General features: G+C 38.7%; 2 protein-coding genes across 5 annotated transcripts; one reads left to right on the forward strand and one right to left on the reverse strand.

The window, feature by feature from the left end:
- Positions 1 to 1,946: 1,946 nt before the first annotated feature.
- Positions 1,947 to 9,295, reverse strand: ccdc51 (coiled-coil domain containing 51). 4 transcript variants are annotated; one of them, XM_035947255.2, is made up of 7 exons: positions 9,175 to 9,295; positions 8,409 to 8,501; positions 7,347 to 7,476; positions 7,017 to 7,154; positions 6,643 to 6,807; positions 6,107 to 6,313; positions 1,947 to 4,593 (listed from the first exon to the last, which is right to left on the reverse strand). In XM_035947255.2, exons 2-7 carry the CDS (start codon positions 8,411 to 8,413, stop codon positions 4,003 to 4,005), a joined length of 1,236 nt encoding a protein of 411 aa, XP_035803148.2. In that variant the 5' UTR covers positions 8,414 to 8,501; positions 9,175 to 9,295; the 3' UTR covers positions 1,947 to 4,002. The 4 variants fall into 4 exon arrangements, with proteins under 4 accessions (XP_035803148.2, XP_023124045.2, XP_035803147.2 ...); XM_023268277.3 differs by having other exon boundaries at positions 7,347 to 7,545; XM_035947254.2 differs by having other exon boundaries at positions 7,347 to 7,545; positions 9,150 to 9,280.
- tma7 (translation machinery associated 7 homolog) lies at positions 9,286 to 12,832 on the forward strand. Its single transcript, XM_023268278.3, has 4 exons — positions 9,286 to 9,428; positions 10,080 to 10,135; positions 10,469 to 10,556; positions 12,346 to 12,832. Exons 1-4 carry the CDS (start codon positions 9,413 to 9,415, stop codon positions 12,378 to 12,380), a joined length of 195 nt encoding a protein of 64 aa, XP_023124046.1. The 5' UTR covers positions 9,286 to 9,412; the 3' UTR covers positions 12,381 to 12,832.
- The last annotated feature ends 3,092 nt before the right edge of the window (positions 12,833 to 15,924 follow it).

Consider the following 15,924-nt stretch of genomic DNA (forward strand, 5'->3'; position numbering starts at 1 on the left):
TGTGGTTCAGACACAGCTGCCTGTGATTATACACTTGGCCAGTAGGAGGTTTCGTGTGCTCATGAAGCTTCAAGAAATTAACCCTTTCTCGAACCAATTGGCTCAAGTAGTTCGATGCTTCATGAGGCTTCATCTCACCATCACTATTATCCACTGTTAATGTCAATGGACTGCAGTTTTAGTTTGATTTAAAATATATTTTATTGCTAAAACCAAGATAAAACAATAAAATAAAACAAAAGTCTCAGGATTAAAAGACACTCTAAAAACTCCCAATAATAAAAAAAGGAAGTCACTTAAGGTCCTTGGGCAAAGTTGTGCTCAATCTTCTATCGCACCTTCGGGCCTCCATACAGCACTCCTCATCACCACTTCCACTCGTCCGCCTTGCTGCTGCTCGTCTCTCAGTTCTGTTCCTGGCCGTCCCTCACATCCCGGTCCACTCAGTGGTGAGACTCGTGACTGTCACGTCCCGGCGTCGGTGCTGCCCGTTCCTCGTGCTTCCCCTGGCTCTTCTGCCGACCTATCGTACCTGCCTCAGCTATATACTGAGCTGCTCTGCCAGCTGCGCACCTCAGGGAGCCACATTCAGTCAGCGCCAACTGTCAGTCATTGCCTTGATTAGATTCTAAGTTCATGCAGATAAAATTTGATTTCCACTGTGGAAAGAATGCCACCAGTGTGTTCAGCTGTTAAATCTGCCAAAGCTGGCTACTTTGATGACTCAAAAAATACATGCAAAATTTCCAATAAAAAACTGGAAAAACAGGGGTATTGTAAAACTTTTGACCGGTAGTATATATACGCATCAGTCAGGCTTAACATTATGACCATCTTCCCAATACTGTGTTGGTCTCCTTTATGCTGCTAAAACTCCTCTGACCCAGTGGGGGATGGAAAGTCAAAAGTTTAGAATACATTTAGGTTCCTGAATTGATTTTTTTTAAATTATTTATTTGTTCTATGCTTTCATTTCAGAGTACAATGAGACATTAACATGCATAATTTTTGTATGGTTTTCATCTGTTTTGTTGTTTGTGTTTTTACTGTAAAGTGACCTTGGGTGTCAAGAAAGGCGCTTACAAATAAAATGTATTATTATTATTATTATTATTATTATTATTATTATTATTATTATTGTTATTATTTCCAATAAAACATGGAAAAATTGGGGCGTTCTAGAACTTTTGACCAGCAGTGTACATATACACACACAAACACCCACATACCTCCTCTTGGCCTGGTTATGGAGACACAGACTTATTGTATTTAAATTCTCCCAGTGTCTCTGACGTATAGAGTCAAATGGTGTTTAGTTTGGCTTCACAGTTGTAAAACTACTCCTGACTGAAATTGGGGATGTTTATGAGGTGGAATTTTAAAAACTAGCCTGAGGTCAAAAGGTTAAGAGACACCTACATTAAGAAAGTACAGCAAATGCTTAGCGCATTGGCACATAGAGAACAAAAGAGATGAACAGTCCTGCTCAGTCGACGTTAGCAAACGAAGAGACCAAAGTGAGTGCAGCAGATTGATGAAATGTTACCTAAACATATTTAGCTACTGCCCCCTACTGGCTGCTGACAGAATAACACAAGCAGCCCAAAAGTCATGGATTTAAAAGCAAATGAGACTTTTAAGCTTTTAGTGTTTTTCCGTTTCCATGTGTTGTTGCTTTTTTGTGCATGTAAAAGGTCTGTTAACTCCAACATCCACTGCAAAGTAAATTATTCTCTCTCACAGATGGAACTTTCATAGTAGTAACAGGTACTGTAAATACATAACTGACAATAGTATATTAATCAATTCCAAAACTCCAAAAGGAGGTAGTCATGATTTCATTGGTCATCATCATAGCTGGCATTCTCCAGGTTGGACAGGTTTGTTTCATGAAGATACAAGCACAAAGCTTGCATGGATGATTTTATGTGAGCTAAAACTCTGAATGTTTTCCCATATGAACATTTATTGCACAGTGGTCATCATTCATTTCAGTGTCCACAGTCAACAGCATCATGACCAACATGTTCAAGTACCAGAGGAAATTAAAAAGGCTGCAGTGCACAAAATTCATTCATATTATCTTACATTTTCTCTTTTAGTTAGCAAACTTACTGTTTACTATTTCAACAGTGAACACTTCATGCAATGAAAATATCCATCAGAACTTTAGAGGGGGCTCATAGATATTTTAAATGGGATTTTTCCTCACTTTTAGCAATTTACATGAAATTTTCTTCCTTTAATTAAACTCAGTTAATTTATTCTCCTTATTGACAATTTAGGTGTTTATACCTGCACTAATCCTGTGTATAACCTCATCTACTGCAAAACAAGATTAAGTTTTCAGATCTAAATGATCTGCTGTGAAGAAATAACCATCTCTATAACTTACATGCTCTCCATGAATACAACAATATTCAAATTAAATATCAGTTCATCTGTTGTCTGAGCTGCTTCAGTTTGAAGCAGCTTGGAAAGGTGGGATCATGAACAGACGGTGTGGTACCTGATGATTACAAAGCGAAATCAAAATACCAAAGTCAAAATGTCCCTTGGCACTGGACTAACCTGGCCTCACATCAGCTGAATAATCATCAACTACGTCCATCGGCTTTCAGTTACAGAACAATAAATGAGGTCTCAGTCCCATCCAGAATTGATCATTCTAACTGACACAGACGTTGGTTTGCATGCAGTGTTTGATTTCATTATACTGAAATCAAATCCACTAGTTCTGCTGTCAGAGCAGAACTCTGACATGGTGAACAAAGCACAAGGTTCCAGGATTTTAGGCATTTATCTTCTCTCCAATCTCACAAACTCTGTTATTTTTATGAAAAAGGGCATTTCTGCAAATGATAAGGTCAGAAATATTCAACTAGGAGGTTTCTGAGGTACAAAGAGCTCAAACTATTTTCCTATTAGGTGACGAGAAAAGTAATATAAAGTCAAAATTCAAATAGAAATTTAAACCACGTATTTAAAAAAAAAAATTGCTGCTTGTGTGTGAATATCATGAATTAAATTCAAGTGAATTACGTTTACATTCTCATACTCCCCGCTGCTCTGGATATGGTGTCAACAATGACTGATGAGACAACCACCACAGAATTGAAGACTGTCTAAGGACACAGTTGCAAGACGTATATGCTTGCAACTGAGGCTTTTGAAGGACAACACAGAGGCTCTGAAAGACAAAAGTTTTGCATTACAAGCAGACGACGCTACTGTAATGTACAGTAATAAAGACTGTTTATTTGTTATGTTCCCTTTCTCAACTGAGTCACTCTGTTTTCGAGAGAGGACACAAATTTATGGGTTATTGTTATTTTTACTAACCAGAGCATGTTGTTCAGTTGTTGCATGATTGGACTGCTTGTGATATTTATTTAATTTCAATAAATTTAAACACTGCTTATTTCATGAGTATTTAAAGCAAAGAGGGGCCTGAAAATTTTTTGTCCTCTGAAGGGGGGCCTGACAGGAAAAGTTTGAGAACCACTAATATAAAGCAAGTAAAATTCAGCACTGGCTCAAAAAGACCACTGACAGGCAGATAATACCTGTCAGTGGTAGTTTACAGTTTTGTTTGAGGACTTTACAGTAAAATAAATCTGGAATGTTTTAGCTTTGTATTTTATGTCTGGGCCTGCCAGTGGGCCACCACAGAAATAGTCGACATAATGATGTGCTAACAGAAGACCTGATCTTTTCTGCAAGTAGGTAGGAAAATATGTGCCAGTATGACAATTTGGGAAAATACCCAGCTACACCGATGAACAATAAGTGAGAAGTACTAAGAATATTTTGAAGCAGCCACACTATTTATGTGCTTCATTACGGCAGTAAAAAGCAGAAGTAGATGAAACTCAAGCCAACACCTGCAGTCAGTTTCTTAGAGAAACCAAATAAGCTCCATCTTCTGCATTGATTCATTTAGATGATTAGTCCCAGTGCCTGACAGCATTACAGTGTATGTGAACATATTTAAACTGGAGTCTAACCAGTTCCTCTGAACAAAAGGTAGACAGCAGACACAGTGATGGCGGTGGCAGTGTAGGTAAACATGGCATTATATATCGTGTTTGTCCTGATTCGTTCTGCCAGCGTCCTCTGGGTCTCCTCCAGACTCTGAAGCACTGCCTCAGACTCCCACTGGTCCCCTCTCTCTGGTCTCTCTGGTCTCTCTGGTCTCTCAAATTGCTGCTCAGCAGCTTGTGTTTCCCTCTGTGGCCGGCTCTCCAGCAACTTCCTCACCATTAACAAGTCCCCTTCAACTCTACCGAGTCCTTGCTCCAGCTGTCCCAGTTGTGGCGGGAGGGACTCCAGGAGGGACTCAGTCCTTCGTTTGCCAATGTAGAGATCTTTTAAGGCTGAAAGAGGCACAGTGGGTGAATCAGAAGTCGGACCTCCATTATCTTTCAGGACGGTGTTCCTTTGTGTGAAGGCGTCACTCATGGCGACTCTGAGGCTGTCGATGAGCGTTCGTAGCTCATCCTGCTGCGAGCGATGGTTTCCAGCCTGGACTTCGAGGGCTTCCTGGAGACTCTCTGGTCCTTTCTGGGCCTCCAGCAGCAGACTTTTCAGCTCCTACAGACGAGTGAACATTAATAAGCAGAAATAGAGAGCTATGATGACAAAAGCAGCTTCAGAGGGAAACTTTTACATGTTATGTGAGATTTTTAGTTACTTAGCAGAAAACAAACAGCATTAAGAACTTAAAATACACTGTACAAAAAAAAAATAACTTTATGGAACTTTTCATATTCAGATTATTCCGTATTTATGAAATACACAAATATATCATTAAAATTACAAATTGATTTAGTAGTTCACAAGTTGATTGTAAAATAACATGACTGTCATAACAAGACTGCCAAAACACATTCTGAAATCTTACAGATATTTCCTTTTTATTTAATATAGTTAGTTAAATTCAAGTTTAATAGTGTAAAAATATTTCTAAAATTTGATACAATTAGTGACAATTAACAAATAAAATATAGTGGTTCTGTAATTTTAGAAAGATTTTTTTGTTCAGAGAATCTCAAATAATTAACCACACAAATACAGTTTTCACCGCAAAACTGTGGAAAATAACGCGTTTTCATCATAGCATCTATTTATTGATCTATGCCATTATATGTTAATATGATACATTTCAGGCAGTTTTGTTGTTTGTACACATGAAATATCGTAACATTCAAGAGCAAACAATCATATGTTAAATTTAGGCTACAAACTACATTTTAAGTATGGAAATTTACTATATTTTTAAAGGATGGTTATTCGATAGCATGGTAACATGCTAATGTTTAGCAGGTTAAAGATTTACCATACCAACTTAACATGTTAGCATGCTAACAGCTGTCAACTGGCACTATACACAACTATACACAAAGTCCTGCTGAGGCTGACAAGTTTGTTTAGCTGGTATTCAGTCATAAAGCAAACTACAGGAAAACTATACTCGTTGATTTGATGATGGAGCTGGATGAAAAGTGATAACCCACAGTTGTTGAGAAGTGGTGAACCAACTAACCAACTGACAACTAAAAGCATGGATAAAAATGATTCAAAAATGACTAATTTTATTCAAATAAAAATAATAACTTTATATCAGAATGTTATTAAATCACACTGAGACCAGCCTCTCAGAGGAAATATTTTAGTTATTTTAATTCAGGATGTTATAATTACTGCTGTAAAAACAGTTAATCCAACTAAATGAATATTTAAAGGACTTCTCAGGGAGCTTGACAATCAGTTTTACACCAGTTTAATCGTTAACAGATCAACTGTTTAATTCACTGACTGGGCAAATGGCTCAACTATTGTCTGGTTGTGATTCTCCAAGGTGCAGTTTTATAGTTCATCTGTTTCATTTGTTTCATTTTTATAAGTGAATACCTTCTACAAATCTTAAACTGGCTACACAAAACAAGTAATCTGAAGACAATAATGCCAAAGCCTAGGAAAATGTAGAAAAGAAACGTAGAAACTCTAGTTTCTACATCCACTGAACACCTCGAGTACATCCCAACCTGCTTCAGATTACCCAAATGTAAAACTACAGAGTACAGGGTGTAGCATCTCTCCTCACCTGCAGGCGGACACGGTTAATGTATGTTGATCCCATGACCCCAATCAGGGCTCCGAGTACCGAGCCAAAAATGGACCAGTTCTTGGTGCGTTCCGCTCTCGTCCTCTCCTTCTCGTGGCTTTCCCTAACTGCTGCTGAAAACAAGGCAAACTTCTCCCTCTCCAAACCCTCTGCGTTCTCATACTCTTTCCGGACACGACGCTCCTCCTGTGGTCAGGACAAAGCATGACAGGTGGGCAGTTTGTTATCAATAAATTCTATGAAACAAATGTGTTATTGTACTGTAGTAATTTTTGAACAGATATCTCTGATTAAACTAGTTGCTGTATTTTCTATAATATCATTGCAAATAATCATAATTTTAGCTGAATAATTACTAAACAATACTGTGGTTAAGTCTAGATATTATTCTGCAGAATTAGTGCACTACCACATCTTCTGGTCTCAAAATATTTGTATTGCAAAGACAATAAACTCTAAGCTGAGAGTTACTGTAACATTGTTTTTTATGTGTATTTTAAAATGCTTCAGCTAACCTGCAGCAGTTTGTGCTCTAGTGTGGCCAGTTCCAAATAGTGAGCCTCTTCCCTGGAGACTCTGTCCAGCCGGACCCTGACCTCCTTCAGCCTGCCCTGCAGAGCCTCCAGGCTGCCATGTGCTTCACGCACCATCCCCCTGGCCACCATGAATGCTGCTTCCGCCTGGAAGAAACAACTCTGTTATGCATCAGTACTTTCCTAGACTACCGTACATACCTGATGTTTACTGGAAAATAGAAATCTTAGTGACTTTTTTTAAGGTGTCGAATTAACTTTAAGTTGATTTTGGAAGCTCTAGTTTTCAGCGCTGTTAAATTGTATTCGGTCCCTTACAAGCTTGAAAGTTGAGATTCTTCCTACTGTCTGCTGACCTCTGTGACTTTTGTCTGAGCCTCGCGGACCTCATTCAACCCCACAAACTCCTCGTATCTCTCCCACCAGTAGTTGACTGTGGCGGTGGCCGTCTGTGCCGACCTCTGAACCCACTGCCGCCCCACCTCTCCTGCATGCTGGAAGATGGAGACAAGAGAAGAAAACGATAGCTATGTTAAGATTTGCTTTTCTTTTGCAGTTTTCAAGGAAAATAATAATTACAAAATTACTAATGCAGTTCCAAGAGGTCAGCAGCATACAGCATGTTGCAAGTAATGGTTGTGGTCTGGAAAATAGCTATGAATGTTCAGAAGACAGATTTTCTCCACCTTTAAGGCTGCAAATGTGCGCTCCTTCACCACCTCAGCTCCTCCCTTCCCATCAGAAGGGGAAGGGTTAGAGGGAGGCGGTGAGCCAGGCTGATGATGAGTGCTATAGGTTCGGACCACAGTGATTCTCCTGGGAAGGCAGAGGCGGGACAGACAGCATGAGCCCTGTGCCCAGAGATAGACTGTAGCTCCTCTATACCTAAAGCACATAACATACTGTTAATCATCAGCTCATGAGCAACCCTGAAGTCTCATCAGTCACCCCTGTGGCTACCCCAGATCTGATAAATGAAGTTCATTCACTGAAACTCCCACAGTATGTCCAACTTTAACTGGATTCAACTGCAGTGTTTGAGTGCAATGAAGTCAGCGCTGGAAGATGTAATAACTGTGTGGACAAGAAGTCGCAAAAGACAGTTTGTGTGTGTTTTTGACATAGGCACGCACATACACACACACACACACACACACACAGACACACACACACACCAAAGCAACAACAGGAGCTGAAGTTTAGTTTGTTATTTCCAGCTATTTCTAGGAGTCTTTCCTCTGAGTTTACTAAATAACTGCAGCATCAAACAGGAGGAGGATCACAAGTATTTTCAAAGGAGAAAGCTGTGCATATTTATGCACAACACAGCAGTAACTTTAGAAATTAGTTGTTGTAGTTTGATCGGTTACATCACACATGGACAGAATTTGCACTTTTGAATAAACTATGGATGTCTTGTTTATGGTTGAACTTTCCCCCCTCAAATACTCTTCTGCTAGGCAATGCTGCTTCCCCAAAATACCAAAATGCTCACTGTTCTTGTATTGGTCTATGTACATCAGATAATTAATAACATTAACTGTAAAACATAAAACCAAAGTATGTCATCACTTAAGTCTCATATTGACATAGTTTTCAACTATACACAACAACAGCAGAGTAAAAGCCTTTGAAATTCAGTTATGGACTACGGTAATTTAGTGACACCCCTGGATTTTCAGTGCCCCTATCTTGGCATCACAATGAAAACATTTTTAGAACTGTCCCAAATATCAGTGTAGAAGTACCTCATTGAGAAGGGCAGCAGTCATAAGCGCAGCTTAAAAACAGTCACAGTTTCACCGCCTCTGCAGCTACAGGGCAAACACTGGAATGTGCATCTGTGAGGAAAACGGGGAGAAAATTACACTGGGTAAACTTTCAACTGTATCCAGATTCTATAAAAATTTTTGATCAAATTAATCAATCCAGGGGGGTTCAAATTAAAAAGCATATGTTCTTCACGTTAGACAAAACCTGATTATTTACATGCTGCAATGCAACTATTACCTTCAAAATACAGAGCAAAGTCAACATAGAGATGTATTTGTGACGGCAATTAACAAGGACCTTAGGGTGTTTTAATTTCAGATCTGAGGAAAGCGACAAGTTATAGGCATTTTCAAATTTCACAATTGGCTAACTACCTACACACGTCAAACTGCTACTAAATGTACACACTGCAAAAAAAAATGATTAATATGGACTGTGTACATTCAGCATGATGGATAATTTCAACACACATGGTCAACTGTCCTTATCATAAGCGAAAAACTAACATACTGAATGATACATCACATGTATCAACAACAGTTACACAGACTGGAGAAACATACAGTTTACAGCGACTTCTTTGGTAAAATCAAATCACATGTTTTCCTTCAAGGTTAGCTGCATCACTCTCAACTAGCTAACGTTAAACTCCACGCCGCTCCAGTTAGCCAGTGCTGACTTTTCAACAATGTAAAACAATCTGAAGAATCACTCACACAACAAATATCAAGAGAACTATACCCGTTTTCTTGATTCCCTTCCGAGCACACATGCCACACCGATAAAGTTTCTTAATTTGTTCTCATCTTGCTGCCACCGGCCACCGCTAACAGCAGTTTTCGTTCAGGCATATAACGGTCTTCCTGTTTCCGGGTTAGAGTTCGCCGGGGTCCTAGCAGCGCGGCTTAGACAGACAGCCCTCTGTGTTCGATACAAGTTTATTTCTTTCCTCTGTATATCTCTACAACCAGCTGTAAATATGTCTGGAAGAGAAGGTGAGGTGCCGTTTCATCTTCGAACAAACTGGAAATTCAGAAATACTTATTTTAACAACGTAACAAAACGGAGTGTAGCGTGTTTCTCTGAGTGATTAGCTAGCTGTTGCTGATTGTTAAAGAGAGCGCGAGCCACATAACGTTCTCGTCTTTCACCAAACTACGTTGAAAATCTGCCACGCTCACGTGTTTTCTATGTCAAATGGTATGTAAATAAGAAAATACAAATTTGTTTGACCGTAGACGAGTCTCTATGGTCGTTTGAGACATACTGGCAGTGAATTAGTTCTGACCAACAGATAATTTATTAACAATGTGAACTCAGTTTCTCTATGCTATCAGCAGGCGGATTAATGCGAGATTATTCGAACATTTGAAACTGTCAGCAGTAGCAGATGCTTCAGGGTGCACAGGATACATGTATAACTGAAGAACGCGTCTTCTTACAAGTCACTTTAATGCTCTGTCATTTGTTTTTTTTTTGTCAGTGGAGTTTATGTGACTTGTTTTTACAATCCCGTATTGGAATTTAGTCCTATGAGCTCAACTAACCATTTAATTAACCAACAAACACGTTCAGCATCTCTTTACAAATAAGCTTTCCTAACAGACCTTGCTTGATTACTATATTTCCACTTTCATTTTACTTAGGAGGCAAAAAGAAACCACTGAAGGCGCCCAAGAAACAAAGTAAGGACGTGGATGATGTAAGTGCGTGTCCTATTAGACTTTATGGTCGTATCTATAGTAAGTTTATGTGATGATTATTTTTTTGACTTCATGAAAATAATGACAAATACATCCCATTTACTATACTTCAGAGCCTAATGTGTTGAGTGTCTATTGTAAAAGATGGATGAAAATGACCTGATGCAAAGTTTATTTTTGTTGTTTGCTTGCTGTTTTGGTTCTTGGAAATTTCATTGTTCATCTTAGCCAGGAGAAGTCTTAATAATCATTAAAGGGCAAAACTAGTTGTAGATTAATGTACTGAAAGATGAGACAAAAGTCACAACTGTAAACTGTGTGTGTGTCTGCAGGATGATATGGCCTTCAAGCAGAAGCAAAAGGAAGAACAGAAGGCCCTGGAGGCGATGAAGGCCAAAGCATCAGGGAAAGGACCTCTAGGTAAGACCTGAAAATGTATACATTCTGTATGTGCTCCCTAAAGGGAAAGACTCCTCTGACCCAGTGGGGCATGGACACAGGACCTCTGGGGAGATCCTATGGCACCGGGATGGTGCCAATGGTGGGTAATATGGGTTGCAGGGTGGGACCTACCTACATCAAGCTTATCCTGGCTCATCCCACAGATTCTCAGTAAGATTTGGATCTGGGGAGTGTAGAACCAGGTGAACACCTTAGCTCTGTCGTGTTGGCCTATTTTCAAAAATTCATAACTCAAAAAGTATTTGGAGTAAAACTGTAGGATTTTACAAGGTTCCATGGTTTAGATAAAAGTTTTTACACGATTTAAAAAAAAAAAAAACATGACATGAACTGGGAAAAGTTCTGAAATCTGGGTGAATTGGCATGAAATGAGCGTACAGGACAAAATGCAAGCAACTAAAACTGACTCATTGCAGTACCTGTTGTCTTTACATGCTGTTTCCATATTTTTTGACGTATGTGACTATATCAGCTTTATGCATAGGTGTGTAGCTGAGTAAAATACAATGAATCCAGTTTATTTGTCTCTGAAATCTGTCTCGTGACTGAACAATTAATCAACTTTACATTAAACACAATGCAATTATATAATCGCCAAAGCTACAATTCAGGATGCAGCGCGTGACGCAGGGTTTAAAATATCGCGTTAATTGTTTTACAATTCATAATGTCCCCCCGGTGTGTTAGTTACACTGTTAATAGTATTTCTTGTCATAATGCTACATTATATTTTAGACTTATTACACAGTGATAATTGAACCGAAACTTGACTTTATTTGTCCAATTCATCATTCAGTCCCAGTCAGTCATCATCAGGACTATGCCTGTAACAAAGATGACAGGACAAGTCTGTGTTCCATATAGAAAAACATCAAAATATTCATCTGAAGGTTTGTAGCTTTAGCAGTCCAAATTAGACAATCTAAGTTTGATTTCCATATACTTTAAATTCCCTGGGCTGTGTCAGAGCAGACAGTCAGGAAAGAGGTGCTCTTCACTGTGACTGAATGTAACACATACTCAAGTGTTCAGCTTCAGATGAAAACCTTTGGAGCTCCGAAGGTGCCATGGCAAGAATTTTTATGCACTGTTTTTGTGTTGCCTTGCTATTCCATTTGCATTCCTTTGATCCATCTGAACAGTTTGTCGTTTGGGCCTGTCCAGTAATATTACACTGCCAGTTTAGGGGAAACAGCAGATACTACAGAAAGTAATTATTATATGACACTTTCCCTGATGCATTTAGACCTCATTTGGGAAAAAAAAAGTGAATCTCCAACATTATCCAGCTGCTGGCTCTGATCAACAATGTAGCTGCTCTACCTGCTGTGGTGGTGAAGCTGTCTTGATATATGTCCATTGTTTGTACTTCAGCTGCTGCTGTTCAGTGCTTTTTTAAGAGAGAGATGTTGCCAGCACACCACAGGTGTTCAGAAACAGCTGCTTTACTGTAGTGCTCAGCCACTCAATCTGTGGTGTGTTACAACCATTAAACATCAATGTTTCACAGCCACAATTGCAACAATTCAAATTACAGTGATGGTTCAGTGACAGCTGAGTCGTCCCGAGGCTACTGTCATAATCTGAGCCTGTGAACCAGCTTTTCTAGCTTTCTCTAATTTCATTCATACAGTTATTTTAAAATTTGAGATTTTCAAAATCCAAAGTATAGCCCTAATTGTGAGCACTGGGGTCAATTGATCATAGTAGAGATTTTCTTTAACGCGCAGTTTTTTGTTTCCTCCAGGTGGCAGTGGCATCAAGAAATCGGGCAAGAAGTAAAATCTGATGATGGTCTTAGTTTGCTCACGGCTTTGCTTCCTGCTTCTGTATGCTGAAAGATTCCAGTTTGTTTTGCTCTGTTAAACAGGAACCCTGTCCAAGTCAAAACCTGAATCAGTGCTGAGTTTATCCAGAAAAAGTACAAGAAATAAATTTAACAATTTTCACAATTTCAAGGGCAGGAACTCCTGTTGCTGGTCAGTGCCACTACACAAACCATCGCTTAATTAGAGGTTTCACAGAGATTTTTCAGGAAGTCATTTGCATTGACCAGAATCTTCAAATATTGAAATGAAGATCTGCAGTTTTACAAATAGAAAATGTGAAAAAATCCTGATTTCTGTTGTATTTTGTTTTGTGTCCACGTTTAATAAATTTGGAAATACAAATCTGGCCAAGATTTTGTTGTATTGTAAAGAAGAACATACCAATAAATTTTTTTTGTAATTACAGCTTGTTATTTTAATTCTTGGTCAGTGGGGGGAAACATAGTCAAGAGGCTCAACTATCAATGAACATTTAAAGTGATAACTGTAATCAAGTTTTTCTTTTACACCATTTTAAATGTCTCATCTTTGTCAGGATTTATTGAACCGAAGCAATTCTCACAGCTTTTGGTTACAATGTGACTATGAGAAGCGAAGAACCAGGATGATTACAGAATTTTTCATATACAATCCCTGGCAAATATTATGATCACCAGTCTTGGAGGATATTCATTCAGTTGTTTAATGTTGTAGAAAAAAAGCAGGTCACAGACATGCGACAAAACTAAACTCATTTAAAATGGCAACTTTCTGGCTTCAAGAAATACTAAAAGAAATCAAGAAAAAAAATTGTGGCAGTCAATAACGATTGCTTTTTAGATCAAGCAGAAGGAAAAAATTGTGGAATCACTCAATTCTGAGGAAAAAATTAGGAAAGCACCCTGTAAATTTTCATTTTCAAAACTAACACCTGCATCAGATTAAATGTGCTCATTAGTCTGCAGTTAAAAAGGAGTCTCACACCTTGGAGAGCTGCTGAACCAAGTGGATTGACATGAATCATGGCTCCAACATGAGAGATGTCAATTGAAACGAAGGAGAGGATTATCAAACTTCTTAAAGAAGGTAAATCATCACGGAAAGATGTTAGTTGTTCACAGTCAGCTATGTAAAATCTGGAACAAGTACAAACAACATGGGAAGGTTGTAAAAGGCAAGCTACTGGTAGACCAAGGAAGACATCAAAGCGTCAAGACAGAAAGACCGAACTGTAAAAACTGCCTAAAGGAAATGGGATTAAATACAGAAAAGCTAAACGAAAGCCATCATTAACACCTAAACAGAAAATAACAAGGTTACAGTGGGATAAGGAAAAGCAATTGTGAACTGTGGATGACTGGATGAAAGTCGTATTCAGTGATGAATCTGCTCTGGGCAAGGTGATGATGCTGGAACTTTAGTTTGGTGCCGTTCCAATGAGATTTATGAAGACGACTGCCTGAAGATTACCACAGTCATTAACAATCTGGGGCTGCATGTCAGGTAAAGGCACTGGGGAGATGGCTGTCATCACATCTTCAATAAATGCACAAGTTTACATTGACATTTTGGACACTTTTCCATCAATTGAAAGGATGTTTGGGGATGATGACATTATTTTTCAACATGATAATGCATCTTGCCATAGAGCAAAAACTGTAAAAACTTTCCTTGAAGAAAGACACATAAGGTCAATTTAATGACCTGCAGATAGTCCGGATCTCAATCCAATTGAAAATCTGTGGTGGAAATTGAAAAAAATGGTTCATGACAAGGCTCCAGCCTGCAAAGCTGATCTGGCAACAGCAATCATAGAAAGTTGGAGCCAGATTGATGAAGAGTTTCTGTTTGTCACTCGTTCAGTCCATGCCTCAGAGACCGCAAGCTGTTAGAAAAGCCAGAGGTGGTGCAACAAAGTACTAGTGGTGTGTTGTAGCGTTTTTTTGTTTGTTTTCATGATTCCATATTTTTTTTCCTCAGAATTGAGTGATTCCATATATTTTCCCCTCTGCTTGATGTAAAAAAAACCAATTGTTATTGAGTACCACAATTTTTTTTACTTGATTTCTTTTAGTGTTTCTTAATGCCAGAAAGTTGCCATTTTAAATGACTTCAGTTTTGTGGCATGTCTGTGATCTGCTTTTTTTTCTACAAAATTAAACAACTGAATGAACATCCACCAAGACTGGTGATTCCATATTTTTTGTCAGGGGATGTAGGTGAACTAATTTTTGTGACTAACAACTTTTACTGTCCCGTAGTTGTGTTTACAAGACACGCTAGACTATATTTACATGTATTAATGTACCTTTTCCATCTGCAACTCAAAACAGGCTCCTGATCAGGAAATGGAGAAACAGATGTCAGACTCACAAAAATCCCTGAAGTCTATTTCGAGGTTAATAACCTTTACTGTGAACACTTGACCCCAGTTCACCTTAGCTCTTGACTTCTCACCTCATTACTAAGTTAAAAACCTCTTAGTTTAACAGTAATCAAAACTCTTTCTAAAACACCTGTTTCATAGTAATCAAAACTCTAAAAAGCATTTCCATTTCATAAAGCATCAGTTCCTCATATTAATCAAAATCATCACTTTTCACAGTGAGTAGCTGTTCTGACTTAGTTACTTCTTAAACAAAGATTATAAAAATAGGTATTTGAGTTAGATTTAACACATTTATTAGATTATAGCATGAATCAATTGTAAATCACAGTTTATAATATCATATCGTGTTCTCTTATTTAGCTGTTATTCTGTCAGAGTCTCACCCTTATGGCTGATTCTGGGATCTCATACCTCCATGTTTCTCAACACATGATATGTGTGAAATATGTTTGCTATAAACATCATGTACCTACATGATCTGTTTCCTTAAAGCCTAGCATTTTCCTAATACTAACACGTTTGTAAAGTTTCTTTGAGTACTTTGAAACCCCCAGCTAGACTGACTTCATTTCTTTTTGCATTACCACCAAATGCCAATCAAGCAGCAGACTTTTCTGAAATCATTAGCATTGAGAATACCTTCTCCGCCTTTTCACAGCTTCACAGGCTGCCTTTTATTTGATCACAAAATTAGCTGTCATTTCTGTAACTGATGGTATGCTAAAAAAATGTGTACGTATTCTGTTATCAGGTCGGCATAGTGCAGTGGTTAGCACTGTCGCCTCCCAGCTAGAAGGTCCTGGGTTTGAATCTGGGCCTGGGGTCTTTCTGTGTGGAGGTTTTATGTTCTCCCTGTATGGGTTTTCACCAGGTTCTCTGGCTTCCTCCCACAGTCCAAAGGCATGCTGAGGTTAATTGGTGATTCTAAACTGTCCGTAGGTGTGGATGTTATGAGTGTGCTTGGTTGTCTGTCTGTCTGTCCATGTGACCCCTGTGATAGACTGTTACCTGTCCAGGTGAACTCTGCCTTCACCCTGAGTCAGCTGGAATAGACTCCAGCTCCTCCATCACCCACCAGAGGATAAAGCGATCTAGAGATAATGGATAGACGGTTATTCTGTTTTCAGTT

This window comes from Amphiprion ocellaris, chromosome 5 (assembly GCF_022539595.1).
Source record: "Amphiprion ocellaris isolate individual 3 ecotype Okinawa chromosome 5, ASM2253959v1, whole genome shotgun sequence".
In the NCBI taxonomy this organism is placed as follows: Eukaryota; Metazoa; Chordata; class Actinopteri; family Pomacentridae; genus Amphiprion; species Amphiprion ocellaris.

What these genes read in the sequence shown, in the direction of transcription:
- ccdc51 (XM_023268277.3), bottom strand. An exon ending in GCACATTTGCAGCCTTAAAG is followed by an intron (nt 7,155 to 7,346) that starts GTGGAGAAAATC and finishes TCCATCTTCCAG; the next exon opens with CATGCAGGAGAGGTGGGGCG. An exon ending in TTAACCGTGTCCGCCTGCAG is followed by an intron (nt 4,594 to 6,106) that starts GTGAGGAGAGAT and finishes ACTCGTCTGTAG; the next exon opens with GAGCTGAAAAGTCTGCTGCT.
- tma7 (XM_023268278.3), top strand. An exon ending in AAAGTAAGGACGTGGATGAT is followed by an intron (nt 10,136 to 10,468) that starts GTAAGTGCGTGT and finishes GTGTGTCTGCAG; the next exon opens with GATGATATGGCCTTCAAGCA. An exon ending in ATCAGGGAAAGGACCTCTAG is followed by an intron (nt 10,557 to 12,345) that starts GTAAGACCTGAA and finishes TGTTTCCTCCAG; the next exon opens with GTGGCAGTGGCATCAAGAAA.